This window comes from Diplodia seriata, assembly GCF_021436955.1.
Source record: "Diplodia seriata strain FDS-637 chromosome Unknown scaffold_4, whole genome shotgun sequence".
Taxonomy (NCBI): Eukaryota; Fungi; Ascomycota; class Dothideomycetes; order Botryosphaeriales; family Botryosphaeriaceae; genus Diplodia; species Diplodia seriata.
This window is the reverse complement of record NW_027117311.1, coordinates 653,403-670,922: the sequence shown is the minus strand read 5'-3', so window position 1 is coordinate 670,922 and position 17,520 is coordinate 653,403. Positions and strand designations below refer to the sequence as shown.

Sequence of the window (17,520 nt, the reverse complement as noted above, 5' to 3'; positions counted from 1 at the left end):
CTGCAGGCAGGTCAGTGCACACACCCGCTTGCTGCGCAACGTTCGCTCTTCTCTCCTTCTCTCCAATCCTTCGGTCGCGTGCGCGAGTCGATCATCGACGCGTGACGGACAGGAAAAAAAAAAAAAAACCAAAGGCCGTGTTGCTACCGTGGTTTGCCGCCAGCCGCACCTTGTTGGGATTTGGCTTTCTTGCATTCATTCCGCCCGTTGTCAGAGCAGCCAATGCGGCATGATGCATTCCGAGCATCACTGCGAGGGGAAAAGAGTAAAAGAACCGATCATCCTCCAGGTTGCATACTTGATTCCTGCAAGACACACGGAGAAACGCACATCCTTCAATCACTTCACCCGGCCGCTTCAGTCGATGCCCGCGTCTCATCTTGAGTATTAAATTCATCAAAGCAAGCGATTCCGTGCCGCTTCATCATCGCCGCCGATCAATCATCAATGATTCCGCCTCGGTAAACGTCCTTATGAGAAGCCCGTCGTCCTCGCCCCCACCCGTCCAGGGAAGAAGCGGAAAGATGAAGCCTCGCCCAGCCGCCCATTTCCATCCATCGCATTCAACCGTCCATCGTCCATCCACTATCCGACCATTATCAGACCACGCCAAATGATTGGAGGAGAGAGCTCATGAACATCTCCCAACTACGCTGACGTTGATCTTCGTGGGAACCGGCCGACTCTAATCTTGCGCCAATGAATATGCAGATGCTCGAATGGGACAAACGTGGGGGCACGCTGTGCCTCCAATGCAGTGTAGTATGCCTTTCCCATGAATACCCCTTTTCCTACAAACTCCTCATCACCCTTTCCTAAATTCGAGCACGCAAATGGTGCCATTTTTTCGTTTGAATCGTTAAGTCATATCGTCAAAGAAAAAGAAGACGTCTTTCGCCCTTTAAGAAGTCGAATTGCGCCCGGGCGCATCATGTTGCTGCCGCGCTGGAGCAATGTTTTCAGGAGGCTGCTGGTAATCACCCTCTTCGCGGTGCTCTGTAATCTGCCTGTTCAGCTGCGGGAGCTCGGGAATCCCCGTCGGTGTACCCATGCGGGATATACGCTCGGAGCTCATTGCGTTTCCAAGGCTGGCGGCTCTAGGTCGTCCAAGGCTACTGGCTCGGGAGCGCCCATGTCCGTGACTGGTGGAGCGGGAATGGCCCAGGCTGTTCGTACGCATGTGGCCACTGGGCTTGGGTTCCTGATCAAGGTCCATGTCGAGGAAGTCGCGCGAACTCCAGCTGGCACGGTGTACACGAGCTGTACGTGGCAAACTAGTGTACGACACCTGGCTCATGATGCTAGGCGCCCGTCTGGGGGCTGCCAGGGGCGGCGCGCCCTCTTCACTGATCCTGGCATTGGCATTGCCCTGGATGGTCATTTCGGATCCACGGGGTTCGTTGCCGATGTCAGCAAGAAAATCAGGGTCCTCATCTTCAATCTTGGCAACTCGGCGCACTGAAGACACGTTGAAGCCTACTTGTGGTTCTTCCGGAGTGGGTGGTGGAATAACAGGCGCCGGCGGTTCAGGCGGAAGGTCACTCATCGCTTTGTCCATGTGTGCGAAGTACTTGTCGCGCAGGTTCCTCCAGTTCCGTGGTCTGAATACCTCCTTCTCACGGTGCCGCTTCACCGACATCCAACTGGAACAGGCGCCCACAATGATTGCGATCAAGAGGACGATGGTCAGGACTCCCTGGATAACGATGATGACAATGCCAATAACGGTCGTCGTGATGCGTGCGATGTTAAACCGAATGTCGAAAGCGGCAGAGAGGGCCACGGTGGCGACCTTGCTGAAACCCAGGAGGTAAACCATCAGGGCGTTCAGACGCTGGGACTCAAAAGGCCGCATCATGATGATCGCAACGAAAGCCAGGAACTCCACCACTAGCAGACCGAAAACTTGGACCAGTGGATGACCGGATGCGCCAGCAAGGAAACAGGCACGGACAAACTCATAGAAGAGCCAACAAGTGAAGAACCACCAGCGGGTACGTCTGAAGCGGGAGGCGAGCCAGCCAAATTTCTTTGTGTACTCTTCGTCCTCGTGCACGGATTTCTGAGTCTCGGGACTGTTGTGAGAGATACGCCAAAATGGCAGGCTGCCGGTGTAGACTTTCTCTTCATCGTCCTGGTGAGCACTCGCTCGGTAGAAGCGGAACCACGGGATGCAACCAAGAACTCTTCGACGCTCCAGATTAATACGGTCCGGCTGCGAGACATAGTTCCCAACTCTTATCCGGTAGTAGCAAGCATATGCGGCCACACCGAACATGCCGCATAGGAAGATGATAAATACGATTGAAGCCACGGCCAAGACTCCAGGCCCGCCTTCGTAAGTAAACTGGAAGAGAGTCAGGAAGATCATGGCGAAGAACCCGATGAAGAGCGTCCTCAGAGCAGCCAGCGCCGTGAATCCAAGCCAGTGTGACCTGAAGTAAGTGAGACGATCCTTCTTGACGGCCTTGATGCGAACAAGACCCTCGATGAGCCATTTGAATGCCACAACGGAAGCCGAGACGATCACCAGCAAGATTAGAAACCAGAGAAAGCCGGTCATGAAGGCATTGGAAGCTGGTATTTCCTCTTCGGCCAAAGTTCCAGCGAATCCTGAGTAATTGCCGGGTAGAGGAAGACCGGGCTTGACAGGGTCACCATGCCAAGGATAGTTATCGCTGTTGTCTGCCACCGCGCGTTTAGAAAGAGCCCTCTCAAGTCGGGGTGAGTGGTGGTCAAAGATGTCTTTTCTCCACAGGTGCATGGCGGCCTTCTTGACGGTCTTTTTGATGGCTCTCCGGTAGATCAAGGAGATGTCGTAGCCGCCGCCGATGTCGCTGTTGTCCGAATCGGCGCTAGCTGCACCCACGGCTGAGGTATTGCCCATGTTTGAGCCAATGAAGTTGTTGATCGAGTTCTGCATGGCTTCGGTGTAGATCATCCCACCGGCCCATGCGTAGTTGCTCCAGAACGCGACGAGCACACTCGGCCAGTTCATGGACAGTGCTCCGGTAAAGAAGATGTGCTGCAGAACGGCGAACACCACGAAGACAGACATTGAGTGTGCGTAGTGCTTGCGCGTTGCCGGAACATCACTTCCGTATACGGAAGTAGCGAAGGAAGCTGCTAAGGCGATGAACGCGAATATGCCCAGGATCGAGCCAACGGCGTATGGGTGGGAGAAGCTGGCGCCGTTTGTGATGACTGCGGAGTAACAGCCAATCAGCTGCTGCGTGGAGTTCGCAAAGATGCGGAGGATTGCTTGGCCCTCAAAGTCCGGAATGGTGTATGCAATGCCTGTTCCGTATCAGTCATCATGCTGTAAGCGTGTTCGTCGGCCAACTCACTGGGGATATTCACGACATCGGATTGTGCCACTGGGATAATTCCGCTCGCTTCAATCGAGACGTTGCTCTGCACAGGACAAAGACTGTCGATATTGGCGTTGCAAGGATTGAAGATGAGCTCGAACTGGCTTTCTCCGTAGGCGTAGACGGCAATGTACACTGCAACAGTCAGCTTCTGGGGCCATCGACTACCGAGCATTTTCCGTACTCATCAAGCCCTCGCTCTCTATGTTGGTATCGCCTGCCAAATGAAAAAGCACGGTCATGTTGTCCTTGTAAAAAGCGGCGTCGAAGCGAGTGACATTGATGCTGCTGTCGCCCATGCAGTCTCCAAAATCCGAGGTGTATAGCGAGGGCTGGCGATCGTCTCTGACCAGGACCGTCTCGCCATCGATGGTAGCGTCGACGTAGGTAACGCCGTCAAGTACGGTCTGAGAGAGAGAGAGCCGGAACAGCGAAAGGAAGGCGAGCAGCGCCAACCATGGCGACCGCTTCTCCATGGTGTCCGTGAAGAGTGGGCAAAATCAGGATGGGCGCATCAAAGTCGAAGGTGAGAGCCGGGAGACGGCACAAGTAGTTCGCGCCCAGACTCGTACCCAGCCACGCGGGGCGGGACCAAGGATCGGGTGAGCTGGACAACGCGGTGGCCAGAGGAACGAGAGCGGGACGCGGGGAAGGTGGCAGCGCGCAGGCACGCGGAGGGTCGAGGTCCGTGGTGGATTGCGCGGACTGAAAGCGGCGCCCGGGCCGGGGAGCGAGAGGTTTCTTTGTGCAGCACCGGGTCGAGCAGTGGTGTGCGTTCTTTGGGGACGCGATGTGAGCAGGACGCGGCTTCTTGAAGGGTCCGCGCCGGCGGCTCTGGAGCACGCTCGGACGGAGTGAAGCGCCGGCCTGGGGCTCTTGCGGTGAGGGCGATATCCCCGGCACAATCGCGCAACGATAGGCGCGGGAAGGTGCGGAATGGAGGTCGCGGAAGGAACGAATCCCGGCTCTGGAGCAGCGGAAAAGTGGGCGGGTCCCCTGTGCGAAGCGCCCTGTCAGCAGAAGCCGGGCGAGATGAGGGCGAGTCGCTGGACGCGCCGCCGGCGTGCTCGCCGCAGGTTTATAGCAGCGCGCAGCTGCGCCCCGGGGCTGCAACCTCAGCCTGTTTGACGCAGCACAAGAATGCCGCGCGCGCACCAGCTGCCGTGCGGGCCGGCGCTCGACGGTCGAGCTAGAAGCGCACGGCCAAGCGGCCAGCGACTAGGCGCACATCTCCCGGCGATTCTTGCCTGCCCTGACAACCCCGCTACGTGTTCCTCACCTCCTCCACTCCGTTGACTCAATGCTCCAGGAAAGGCGCTGTCGCACCCACTTGACCGGTGCATCGTGCGGCTGGGCCTGTCGACGCCACAACTCACCGTGCGCTGGCGCTGCCTCGCAACCACCACCGTGACTTCATCCCGTCTCTACTGCGTCCGCGCTGCCGACACTACTTCCGCTTGTGGACATGGCATCCAGCTTGGGCTCTGGCCTACTCCAGATGCGGCATGGGCAGGCGGCCAGGAAGGATCATTAAGGTGCTCCATGATCGCATTGATGCTCAGCGCAAGGAAGATCCTGAGGCCACTTTACTGTGTAGCTGAGGCTGCGGCCTGCCTCAACACCTGCCACCAGCCTCCCGCCAGCCTTGCGCCATCATGCCCGCGTCACTGCACCGATCATCACCGCCCCGACCACCGCACGAGTGCACACTAAAGCCAGGCGGTCCGTCCGTGCCGCCTGTCAATCAAAGCACTAACTCGACGTTGCATTTTGAGCCTGGGAACCATCTCCATATTCTTGGCAGGTGCCATTCTTCTCTTTGTGCCTTCCGAAAGGCGCCGTCGTACGATTTGACGCTTGCAGGTAGCTGCCGGCCCGATTGGCCGGCTCACCCACTGCATGAAACGTTTCAGAAGGTGCGAGACGAGAGGAATCATCGCCGGCCTCGGTGAGCAGGAACTCTTCCAAGCACGGTACGCGTGGCCAGCGTAGTCGCATGTCAATTGACTAATGCTTGCGTAAGAATGTACCCGGACTCTCACTACTCACACCAGTGATAGACGAAACCTCACTTTGAGTTCCCTTATTCGGAACAAGCATGGAATAAGCGTTATCTCTGCGCTCACTCTTCACGATCGGTGCGCTGTTCTCCAGCTCGCATAGCTGCACTCATCACCGGACTCTGACTGTCGCATGTCCGGAGCCGATTCGTTGCTCCCCAATCTCACCTCGTGCGCTCATTGGTGACAGGAATGCCGAAGGATTTCTCTTTCTCGTCCCCTTTGCTTGTTCTCTGAGCTCGCCCTACACATCGCTCGATCGGTAGGCCAAATGCGCTCGTTCGTAAGCTTATTGCCGCAACGAGTAGGCCGCTCGGCGAGGCGGGATTCCTGGATACCTTCACATGCCCCGGGTAAGCCACGAAAATCGTCCTGTTATCGGTGCAGTGAGTCTAGAATCTTGAACATCATTACTGCGCGCAGTACGTGACTCTCACGACAAGAGTGGGTCCATGTTCCAGAGCTTTCACCGCCACTGCGTCGAAGAAGACTGATCAGCGTCTGGAGGCTCGCCCGCCACGCTGCGGTGGCTGGTAGACGGCGCGCCTGAAGAAACGTGGAGCTGAGCCGATTCGGGCCTTCCGTCCAGCCCTTTGCCTTACACGCGTACAACACCTTCGTCACCATCTCCTGAAAATCCTTTACTGTAGCATCACTTGCCTGATCATTGAAGCATCTCGAGTCAGTCCGCTCATCTCAATTCCAGCCATGTCAACAGCTCAAACTTGCTCTGGTTATAACTTCTTAGTCAGTTCCGTTTGATCACTGGTCCTGCCCTACTTACTCTGCACGCCTCGCCCCATCCGCGCATGAACGGAACGGGTCGGTGCTGCAGTTGCAGTATCTCGCAGTGGGCAAGAGTTTCTTCAATAACATGCATGCACCATTGTCGCTATCATGTCGTACCGGAATCAGGGCGACGTTGCCACTACCATGACCATTCAATGCGCTAAGAAAACCTTATCGACAACTCAAAATGTCGTTCCCCAGCATTTACTTTTGAATTACAATGTTGTCAAACTTTGTAACACGGCTGAAGGTCACCAGCATCGCCCGCGCCTCCAAAGCGCAGAGTCACGGAGCGATGGCTGAATCCCAAGGCCTTGTTCAGACACATCATACACCAATTTGTTACGCGTACCTATAATGCTTACCATTTTCCCACTGTCTCTCCTATGCTGTTATCCCATTCTTACCCAAAAGCCATTGGTCCGCCACCTGGCCCCATGATCGACCAGAGCCGCACCAAGGACGCCACATTTTAGCCTTGACCGAGCTTCTCTACTTCATTCTTCTTGTGATAAGAATGACATACTTCCTGTGATGCCGTTAAAGCACTGTTACATGCAGTTAATGGCAAAGAAAATATGGCCGATCGTATCTGGAGAGGGGCGAAAGACTGGCCGATACAGATGCAGTTGTGGGCTAAATAAGTTGGAGGATCTGCGATGTCTCTGTTAAATTCAGACTATGTGCTAATGCCATGTGTTCCTCATCAGTTGGATGAGGTTAACTTGATTCGAATTACTACTCTTGAGGATTGTGGGCTCGCTAAATAAGGTTGGTCTATGATGCGACGCGTTCATGTGAGCCAAGCTCCGTCGTTCCGGCCAAGAGCCCAAAGATACCGCTTCCAATCTCTGAAGCTGTGTGCGATCCCTTTTAAGTAGGTAGTAGTCGTGTCGTTCAGAGTGGAGTACACGGCATCGTGTAGCAGCTTCTACTGCCCAGCAGTTGGTATTTCTTACAGTTCCTCGTTCCTACTGTCCACATGAGCATCGGGAATGTGGACATCAACTTCCTAAAGGCGGTGCGGTGAATGAGCTTGTGTGGACTTAGCACTGAGAGTTCCTGCTGGTGTATGGCGATTGTTTGAGCGGTATCGCCCCAATGGGTGAGACTCCTAGGATAACTATTGGCTAATCTAAGATCGTCACCCCTCACTCATATGATGCGATATCACCGGTGGTTAGTTGTCGATCAATCTATTGGTTCTACCCAATGGGCTTGAAGATATTCTAGCTAAGTAAGCATCATCTGTAGGATACCTTAATGGGGCTGATGTGGCTGCAGGTTGCCGACGCTGTGATTTCTGGAACGAGTTACTGCTTCGCCAAGAGGCAAAAGGGATGGCTGGAAGCAGAGGCTTAGTCGAGGAATCAGGGTAAGCTAACTTGCTCGATGTTTGAATACGTCCGAGTTCTTGGAAATGATGTAAGAGAGAGAGAAACAATAAAATCATTCGGTGATGAGTGCCGCCACGTTTCCTGAAAGGTAAATCAAGCTGTTATTGCTCTTCGGATAGTTCTCGTGCTCGTAGAAAGCTATGAGAAAGTATAGTGCCTTGTATTAGCAATCTTCATCCCGAACGTCCGTTCTCTTTTTCGCGGGAAATGAAAAATCGCATGCTACCACGCGGCAAGTGACGCGTAGCTATCCTTCAACAGTAACAGTTAGTCAGCTTCTGGGAGCTCATTCACCTGTGGTCGAATCATTGGCTGAGAGTTGATGTTGCCAAATGATACAACGGTGGGGCTTCCTATGAGTTGTCCATTCCTGCCTACGAAAGAAGTGCTCGCGGACATCAACCCTGATTCTTGTTGAGCTCAGGAGACGGTCAGGAACGACGGGGCTTTTCGGCTCGGAGTTTACTGAAGCTATGATGCTTCGGAAATTCGGATTTGCCCTGTTTCTCGTATGGGTTTCCTGCCTTATTTCCAGGGCACCTACCGTCATGGTGACTAAGGTTCCCAAAATATGAATGGCTGATCTCTATGTGACTGCGGTACGATTCTGGAAGATGATAGCACCACAAACTGCTGATACAGGAATGCAGCAGCTTGATTGATGTAGGGCCAGATCATGTTAGAAAGTGGGCTGCCGAACCAGGCATCCCTTGTAGTAGCTCCAAGAGATGTGAGGCGGGCAGGGTGCAAGGTCTCCGCAACATCGCGATAGCCGCGATCGAGGCCCGGGTCGTCGCCAGAGGAAGCACATTTGGCTTGGCATCGGCGACGACACCATATTGAGGCGTTGTGAGCGGACCGTCGGCGATACGAGGTGCGTTGCGGCAGTAGTAGTGAAGAGGGTATGCATCGAAATGTGATGTCAAGCACAGGAAGAGAGGCCGTGACGGGCCGGAGCAGGGTCTGGGCTGGCGGATGCGCGGGTTTTGGCAGGAGAGGCGGCGGGCCAAGCAGACGAAAGCATGTTGTCGACGAGGCTTAGCGAGGCCCCGATCGGGTGGGCTAGCCCGCGTTGGGATGGCCGGCGCTTGCTCGCGGGCTGGCAGCCAACCACCACGCGTTCATCTCTTGCTGCTCATCACTTCTCCACCTCCCGCCCTGCCCCATCACGTCCATGCCGGCAATGCAGGTCCTGAATCCTGCACCCTGGCCCCGCCTGCGCGTCGCCGTCAGTCTGCCGACGCCACCGCGCGCGGCTCGCTGACCCTTTGGGGCGACCGGCCTGGCGACGGCCCGTTGGCTGCTGCCTCGACCCCGGCCTCTGCCCTCTGATTGCGCGCTCGACTTCGATAGCGTGAACACAGCCAGCCGTCGCCGAGTCATCATCGCATCTGGATCTTCTCCCTGGCCCGGCGCGCTCGTGACCAGCACCGCGCAGCTCATGCGGCTTGCAGCGTCGTATCTCGCGGCTGCACGGGCGCCGGTAGGGATGCAGGGCGCATCTCTCGTCGGCTGCTGGCCGAGCGATGGCGAGCCAATGTCGGGCTGCATGCTGCCGCGCAATATCGCGGAGAGAAGTCGCATCACGCCTTGGCCCGCCCGGGTGGAACAGCGCTCGGCGCACGCGGTTGGGCGGACAAGCCGTGGGTCTCGAGGCGTGCGGTGGATCCCGGCAGTGGCAGCCTCGACCCTTGCTGCGTGCATGCAGCGAGTCCATCTTCTCCGCTTCCGCAAGGGCCATAAATGAAACCCTCTGCCCCCAGTCGCGCGGCCGACGCTGTACCACCGCCCCAGACTACAGCTCGCTGCCGCTCCGTCTGTTCCCGTCCAGCGGCCCGCCGACTGATTCTACCACGCGCGTTGCGTGCGACCCCGACCCGCGAGCTCCCAGACATCGTCGCCGCACAGCCTGTGTGCCACGCCCACCACACCTCGCCCTCACCGCTCGCTCCGCTTCATTCAAGTATTTGTGCCAATGCCGGCTTTTTCGATTTCTCCTCTCGCGGTCCAATGCGCCCAGTAGGACCAGCCTGTGAGAGCTGCCGGCCGTCATCCGCCCTTGCAAACCCGCCGCTGCTTTGCGCCCCGTGCGGACCTGGCCATCCGGAACCGCTACCATGCCCGCCCTGCCGGATTTCGTCCGCAGAGCACCTGGGGCTGCGCTCGAGCAGCTTGGTGCTGCTGCCACCCTCATGGGCCGCGACTTTTCAGGAGCAGCGTCCGGGCTGGCAAAACGCATCAACATCCCTTCCAACAGCACCAGTCCTGCCGGTCTGATAGAGGCCAACACGGTGGATCCATGGAACGACAGCGGGAAATATGCCCTGGGAATGGTCTATTTCTGCGTCATCTTGTTGTTCATCTCCTCGTGCTTGCGCTTCTACCACTTTTTCACCGACAGAGTCCGCGCTGCGTTACATCACGAAGAGGTACTGAAGTCGTCGACCACCACATCACCCGATTCGGACTACGAGATGTCAGTGCTGTATACTGACAAATCAACCAACAAGTTCTTCCCACGCACAGGAGAGCTGCCTCAGCCTGCCAAGGTGCAGTCGTCAGTCTCGTCCTTCGCGCCCCTCAACAATCTAATCGCCCTGTTCCGTTTCCTCTTCTACCATCCATTGCCGCAGATCAACATCAAGAAGGGCTGGAGGCCGATTGTCTTTCCGTCTCTAGGCGTTGTCTGTGTCTCTTGTGCTGCGCTGGTCTTCACCATCCTGTATACCTTCATCCCTCAGCCGCTCTTCTGGGATAGCATCCAATATGGATCGCCGCCTATGGCAATCCGGTCCGGCATGCTCGCCGTTTCTCTGATGCCTTGGATCATCGCCCTGAGCATGAAGGCAAATTTCGTTTCTCTCCTAACCGGCATCGGCCACGAGCGGCTAAACGTTCTCCACCGTTGGGGAGCGTATCTAATGCTCATTTTGAGCATCATCCATACCGTCCCGTTCTACGTCACCCCGGTCTGGGAGGATGGCGCACTTCCACTCTACCAAGCTCTGGTGAAGGGCGGTCACTTTTATCCGTACGGCACAGGTAATGACCCAGCATCCCGTCCGACTTGTACAGTTCTAACAGATCGCAGGAATCGCTTCACTTGTACCTCTTGCCTTTCTGTGCGTCCATTCGCTTCCTCAATTGAGGAGCTGGATGTACGAGCTGTTCGTTGTCGTCCACGTCCCAGTGTCCATGGTATTTCTTGCAATGCTGTTCTGGCACTGCAACAATTACCTCAACTCCTGGCATTTCCTGTTTTCCACCGTCGCCATTTGGGCATCTTCCTATATCTACCGACTCTTCTACCTGAACTGGACCAATCCAAGGAAGATGTCCTGGCTGATTGGGGAGGAAGCTGCCGTTACGATTATGCCGGAAAATGCCATCAAAGTAACCATTCCAACGCAAAAGAGGTGGAGGCCAGGCCAGTACGTTTACTTGCGGATGCCCGGTATCGCCGTGTTTGAGAACCACCCTTTCACCATCGCTTCTCTCTGTAGCAAGGACTTCCCTTCCAGCTACGGGGAAGATTACAGAGATATGGTCTTGGTATTCCGGCCGTTTGGAGGATTCACGAACAAGGTTCTCTTAAGTGCCATCGAAAGAGGACCCTGGCACACATACCGTGCTTTCATTGACGGGCCCTACGGTGGCATGCAACGTCGTCTGGATTCGTTCGATCACGTTGTCCTGGTTGCTGGTGGAAGTGGTATAACCGCCATCGTGAGCCAGCTACTGGATCTTATCAAGAGGATGAGGGATGGAAAGGCGGTCACAAGAAGTGTACAGGTCGTCTGGGCTTTGAAGCGCCCGGAGACAATGGAATGGTTCAGAGAGGAGCTCAGGATTTGCAGGGAATTCGCACCTCCGGACTCGGTCCAATGCCAGTTTTTCATCACGGCCGCCAAACGACTGGCCAGATCCGGACAGCTTGTCAGCGCACAAACGCCAACACGACCAATGAGCACGTTTTTCCACGACAAAGTCAACGACGCCTTCCAAGACATTGCTGACAAGCGGTTCTCAGGTGTGTCGGCGTTCAAGAGACATTCGGCGTTAATAGCAGACGAGGCGCAAGGCGACCCGGACCGCGAGAAGGAGCTCCGCTCGGAAAACGAAGATGCCATTACTGCACTGCCGCAAGCCCATGTGGTCCCCGTCACCCGCGGACTCGGAGTGGTAACGCCTGACGGTCAACTTTCCCCTCCCACGTCTCCACGTTTGGTCAACAGGCCGGATCCAGCTGAACGGAAGACGCTTGCAGAAAAACGCCGGTCCCGCAATCTTTCGTTGGATATCGCTACGGCCGTGGCCAACAACCCGGCGCTCAATGCAGACGCAGCCCAGCCGGCAGCACAACAGGCTTTTGATTTCGGGTTCCCCTCGACGCCCACCGAGTTCCAGAAGAACCTGATGCGGTTTGCGTTCCTGCCGGCGGCTGTAAAGAAGAAGGACGGGTGGAGCACCGAGTACGGTCGTCCGCAGATTCCGTACATGCTGCGCCAGTTCAGCAAGGACTTCGGACGTCGAACCTGTGTATTCGTGTGCGGCCCACCCAGCATGCGCATCGACGTCAGCCACACGGTGGCACAGCTCCAGAAAGAAGTGTGGAGTGACCCGGACAAAGACGAGATCTACTTGCATGCAGAGAATTACGCCATCTAACCGGCATCTCCTTGACTATGCTTTCATGGCAATATAGCATATCGGCGTTATTCTGTTTTCTGGCGTTTGACGGTGTGGATACCCCACTGCGTTCTCTTTCTGTTCATGTTTTCCTCTAGCTGTCCATATTTCCACGCCCCTGTTGTCCATACATAGTTCTTCGGGGGACATTGAGCGAGACCCGACGACCGGAAGAAATAGAAGACGACGTGCTCTCATTCTTTCCCTGATGAGGTGCAATAACATACATTTGAGCGTCGATCCATGCAGTATTATTGGGCTCGGTGGTCTTAAGCCCCTTCTCTGCCTCGAAGCCGTAAATCTCTCATGGCAGTTGGAGGAAGCACCCACCGATGTTGGCTAATATTCTTACAAGCGCAGTCCACGACCATCGTTCCTTTGGGCCGTGTACCTGCTCGGTCTGCATACCTCCGATCTTGATGCACTGATTGGTGGACGGTACCCACCATAACCCTGGTGGTTGGCTCGGGTGATCATCGTGCCTGGAGCGTTTGCGGGGCAGCGTCGCGCTCTTGCCATTTCTGGAAAAAGTGGCGCTCGTGCAGTAGCGACGACTGGTACTAGGCTGTGACGTTGACGCACACTTTGAACTGTGTACCATCTCCCAGACGAGATTATATTTACTGCCTCGCGCCTCGATCAAATGGCCTATACCAAGTTCTCATTGACAGTCTCGACGAGCAACCATGTCTGCCGGTCGCTTCCTCGCCCTCGTCTCACGCGCCTTCATCTTCGTCTTCGTGCTGCTTGTCCTCGCCAACAACCTCGCGGTCGAACAGGACAGCGCAAACTCCATCCTCTCAACCCGTGCCCGGAAGGAATGCACAGTGGAGCCCGGCGGCAGCAACGCCACGGATGACGCCGTTGCCATCCGCGACGCCTTCGAAGAGTGCGGCCTTGGCGGCAAGGTCGTCTTCCTGAACGAAACGTACTATGTCAACTCGGTTCTCAACACGTCCGGGCTCGAGGACGTTGATGTCGAGCTACATGGGACGCTCCTGGTGAGCCCCGACCACCAACTGCCCCACCATTCCCCATCCGAGCTGTTTTCCTTCCCCGGGAATGGGTTTGACGACTGACACAGTCCCGCAGTGGTCCACGGACATCGATTACTGGCTAAACAATTCTCTACCTATGGGCTATCAGAACCATACCACAGCCTGGATCTTCGGCGGGAGTCAAGTGCGCTTCCAAGGCTTTGGCTATGGCACTTTCGACGGCAACGGGCAGGTGTGGTACGACTTTGCAGGCGCCGTGTCAAATTATCCGCACCGGCCGCACCAGCTCACCATTTGGGAGACGTACGATTCGGCATTCTAGGGGTTACGATTCGTTCAAAGTCAGATGTGGTAAGTCACTATGGAGCTCTTGTCTCGAAAACAAGCGTGGCCACCGCTCTGTGGAGGTTGCTGATTCTAGTCATTGTCTCGCTTTCGCAGGACCATGACCGTCAAGAACTCGGAAAACGTCCTTTTGCAGGACATCTATGTCAACAACACTAGCGAGAACGACTCCAGCGCTCGAAACACGGATGGTGCCGATACGATCTATGCCAAAAATATCACTTTCAATCGTTGGCACATTGTCAACGGCGATGATGGGTGAGGACGGCACCTCTTGAAGCGCTGTAGAACACTTGAACTAATGTTCCCGTCAAAGTATCGCTGTGAAAGCCAATTCTTCTGACATTTTCATCTACGACACAATCTTCGAAGACGGTCAAGGGCTGGCCATCGGTAGCATCGGGCAATTCCTCGACTGGTACGAGTATATCGAGAACGTTCACGCCAAAAACATCACACTTCTTGGTACCCGGTAAGTTCAATCACCTGATCTCTGCACTTCCAAGTAATCACCCCAAAAATGGCTGAATGGCTAATTAGGCCGCAGGTGGGCAATGTAAGCGACCCCTCCCGGAACCCAAGAACCAAAGACGACGAATATTTGAACGCTAAAATGATGCATCATACAGCTATCTCAAGACTTGGACCGGTGTCCAAAAAGGCTACCCACCAAACGGCGGCGGCGGCGGCCTAGGCTGTAGGTCTATCTCTTCTCCCCGCCTCCCCATTCCATCTTATCCGCCATGCCTTTCCCCACCACTAACAGTGATCGGTACCAGACATGCGGAACATCACCATGGAATCCGTAACTCACGTCCGCACGCGCGGTCTCTTCCAAATCACGCAGTGCACATCGTAAGCTTTCTTCACTTTCTACATCCTCCTCGCCACTCCCTCCTTAAAATTCCAATCTCTCTCTCTCTCTCTCTCTCTCTCTCTCTCTCTCTCGCTCTTTCCCTTTTCCTTCTTTCCTTTCTGTCCACCCCCCTCCTTTTCTAACAGGACTTCGCCCCACCAGCTACAACGACGAATCCGGCGACTGCGACTCCTCCCTCTTCCACGTCGGGCCCGCCATCGCCTTCCGCAACCACACGGGCACGACGACGGCGACCGAGGCGGCCGACCTGCAGTGCTCGGCGGACGCGGGTGGCTGCGACGGCGTCGACATCAGCGACATCGACGTGGTGATTGTCGACATCAACGGGACGGTGGTGAGCGGCTACGAGTGCAGCAATGTTCTGGAGCCGACGGGATTCGTTTGTGACGACGACGACGACGACGACGATGAAGAGGTTTGAGGGAGAGTATGGAGGTGGGTGGTTGACGCTGCTGTGTCGGTTGGTTCGCGACCTGTTGTTTGTTTGTTGGACGGCACGCAAAGTGGGTGGTAGTCAGTATCTTATGATTCAAGTTTAGTCCCTTCCGTATCAACTGCCTGTTCCCATGAGCCACCGACTTGGACTATGCTTGTATATTCCAGGTCATCGACAAGGATATAGTTCTGACCAAGTAGAGCAAATAGGTCACTTCAACAAGTGACGCTTAAAGCTTGAATGTATACGCATACGCAATCTTCATTACAGCCACCAATCATGTAACTCGTATACAACATGTCCACATTAAAGCACGCATAGCAATATGTACTGGAGGGCAACAACCTAGCTCATCAACAAGTTCGTCGCCCACGACACGTTCAGCGTCCTCAGATCGCTGTAGTGCTGCCCCGTACCCAGAAACACGACCGGAATGCCCGTGGCGTGGACCATGGAGACCAGCGTGCCCACCATGTCGCCCACGGTGTCGCACTTGCTGATGATGAAGCCGTCCAGCTTCCTGCCTGCGCCGAAGCTGGCGTTGAAGTTGCGCGCCTGCGCGACCGAGTCGGTGCCGACGAGCGCCTCGCCGACCATGAGGATCTTGTCGGGCTTGGCCAGCTTGGCAAACTTCTCGAGCGAGGACATGAGGCGCTGGTCGTTGTGGCGGCGGCCGGCCGTGTCTATGAGGACGACGTCGTAAGGGTCGGCCGGGGAGCTGGCGTGCTTGACGGCGTCGGCGGCGATGTTGGCCGCGTCTTTGCCATAGCCGCGCTCGTACAGGTCTACGCTGCCGCCCTCACGAGCCGAAAGCTCTTGGAGATTGCGCACGTGAACGCGGAGTTGCTCGACGGCGCCGCTACGGAAGGTATCGGCCGCGACAACGAGGACGCGGAACTTGTTCTGCAGAAGGAAGTAGCAGATTTTGGAGAGGTTGGTCGACTTGCCAACGCCGTTGACGCCGACGATGGAGATGACGTAGGGACGAGAGGACTGCATGGAGAGAGCGGAGGGTTGGTTGACATTTTGAATGGCGCGGAGGAGGTCCAAGGAGGTGGTAGGGGTCAAGATTTTGCGGACCGCAGACTCCATGCTGTTGCGAATGGTCGCCTCCACACCTGCAACCATTTAGTACATCCCCATTGTCAAGGTAACAAGCAACTTACTGGTAAAACTGCCAGTCTTCACGCCAACAAGGTCTTGCTCGACGCTCTCGCACAACCTGACTGCGGCTTCGCGGGCGACGTTTTTCTTCAACAAATGGTCCTCCATACCCTTCAGCGGCTTGGCCAGGTCCTCCTTCGTGAGTGTCTTTCCGCCGACTACATTCCTGAACAAGCCACCGATCGCTCCGAGACTAGAGCCCACCAGGCCACTGGGCGCCGCCTGAGTGCTGTCTTTTTCTTTCTTGGCGTTTGCAGCCGCAATAATCTCGTCCATCTCTTCATCCAAATCTTTCAACACGAACTCGCCCTTTCCAGTTCTCTTGCCCCAAGACGACGAGTCAACCGCCTCCACTGTACTAGCCGCTGGAGCCTCGGCGTCAACGGAATGTGTGGAGTAGTCCAACTGGGTATCATCTTCCTCGGCGGCAGCACCAAACTCATCCCATTTCCTGCCCTTCTTTGCGGCGCCTTTTGCTGGCCGCCTCGCGGGCGACTCGTCACCCGACGACACGGGTGCAGACGACATAGCAGACTTCTTCTTCGCGCGACGCGACTGCCTCGGTCCACCCTTTGCGGCCAAGAGGTGGTTGTTGACGGCGGGCGAGCTGGGACGCGAGGTGTCGGGCGTTGCTACCGGCGTGGCATCAGTCGACGTGTTGTTGTCGCTGAACATGGGTTTGGGCGTAGCTAGCGGAGCGCAAAAAGCGAAAGATCAGCTCATGCATGCTGCGATGCGATATGAAGTACTCACGCTTGCGCAGGCCCGGCATGGGAGGAGGCACGTCGTCATCGTGATCGGTGCCGGAGCTGGAAGGCGGCGTGAATTCAGCGACGGTGCTGACCGAAGACTCCAGGTTGCGCAGGGAATCGCCGTGCGGCTCCAGCTCCTGTACCTGCCGGTCGAAATAGTCGTCAAACGGACAATTGAGCACGGCGGAGTTGCGCTTCCTCAGCTGGTCCTTGTAGAGCTCGGTGAACAGGGCGCGCACGTTGTCGAGCAGCTTGTCTATCCACGTAAGGTGCACCAACGACTGGTATACAGCCTACGCCACGTTAGCTGGGCAGCATGGGGCGATGCGAGCACATACGACAAAGATCAGGCCAAAGTCCTTGGCTGTCGTCCACTTGAGGGTGTAGCCATCGCGCTTGAAGGTGGGCTTCTGGTCGTCGGTGGCCACATTGCGCTCTTCGATAAAGACCTCGCGGATCAGAGCGTCGATGGTTTTGGGGTTGACGGGGGCGTACTTCTTGGACCAGAGCACGACGCCCGAGGTCGAGAGCACCTCGAAGGAATCCAGCATGGCGGGCGGGGGGAGACGGCGGAGAGACGGCGGAGAAGCAGCGGTGGTGTTCTCCGCAGACGCAGACGCGCGATGATGCGGGCGGGCTTGA

At 56.1% G+C, this 17,520-nt stretch overlaps 5 protein-coding genes across 5 annotated transcripts; 3 read left to right on the top strand and 2 right to left on the bottom strand.

Moving 5' to 3' along the window:
• Positions 1–901: 901 nt before the first annotated feature.
• On the bottom strand, positions 902–3,847 carry SLS55_004041 (uncharacterized protein; the record flags this gene model as incomplete). Its single annotated transcript, XM_066775503.1, has 3 exons — positions 902–3,297; positions 3,348–3,506; positions 3,556–3,847. 3 exons carry the CDS (start codon positions 3,845–3,847, stop codon positions 902–904), a joined length of 2,847 nt encoding a protein of 948 aa, XP_066633384.1.
• A 5,887-nt stretch (positions 3,848–9,734) lies between these two features.
• SLS55_004040 (uncharacterized protein) lies at positions 9,735–12,285 on the top strand (the record flags this gene model as incomplete). The annotated part of the gene is made up of 2 exons (XM_066775502.1): positions 9,735–10,659; positions 10,709–12,285. 2 exons carry the CDS (start codon positions 9,735–9,737, stop codon positions 12,283–12,285), a joined length of 2,502 nt encoding a protein of 833 aa, XP_066633383.1.
• A 707-nt stretch (positions 12,286–12,992) lies between these two features.
• On the top strand, positions 12,993–13,626 carry SLS55_004039 (uncharacterized protein; the record flags this gene model as incomplete). The annotated part of the gene is made up of 2 exons (XM_066775501.1): positions 12,993–13,307; positions 13,399–13,626. 2 exons carry the CDS (start codon positions 12,993–12,995, stop codon positions 13,624–13,626), a joined length of 543 nt encoding a protein of 180 aa, XP_066633382.1.
• A 123-nt stretch (positions 13,627–13,749) lies between these two features.
• Positions 13,750–14,947, top strand: SLS55_004038 (uncharacterized protein; the record flags this gene model as incomplete). Its single annotated transcript, XM_066775500.1, has 4 exons — positions 13,750–13,907; positions 13,966–14,121; positions 14,197–14,205; positions 14,668–14,947. The coding sequence occupies 4 exons, from the start codon at positions 13,750–13,752 to the stop codon at positions 14,945–14,947; spliced, it is 603 nt and encodes a 200-aa protein (XP_066633381.1).
• A 360-nt stretch (positions 14,948–15,307) lies between these two features.
• SLS55_004037 (uncharacterized protein) lies at positions 15,308–17,429 on the bottom strand (the record flags this gene model as incomplete). Its single annotated transcript, XM_066775499.1, has 4 exons — positions 15,308–16,080; positions 16,129–16,815; positions 16,880–17,171; positions 17,217–17,429. The coding sequence occupies 4 exons, from the start codon at positions 17,427–17,429 to the stop codon at positions 15,308–15,310; spliced, it is 1,965 nt and encodes a 654-aa protein (XP_066633380.1).
• Positions 17,430–17,520: the final 91 nt, after the last annotated feature.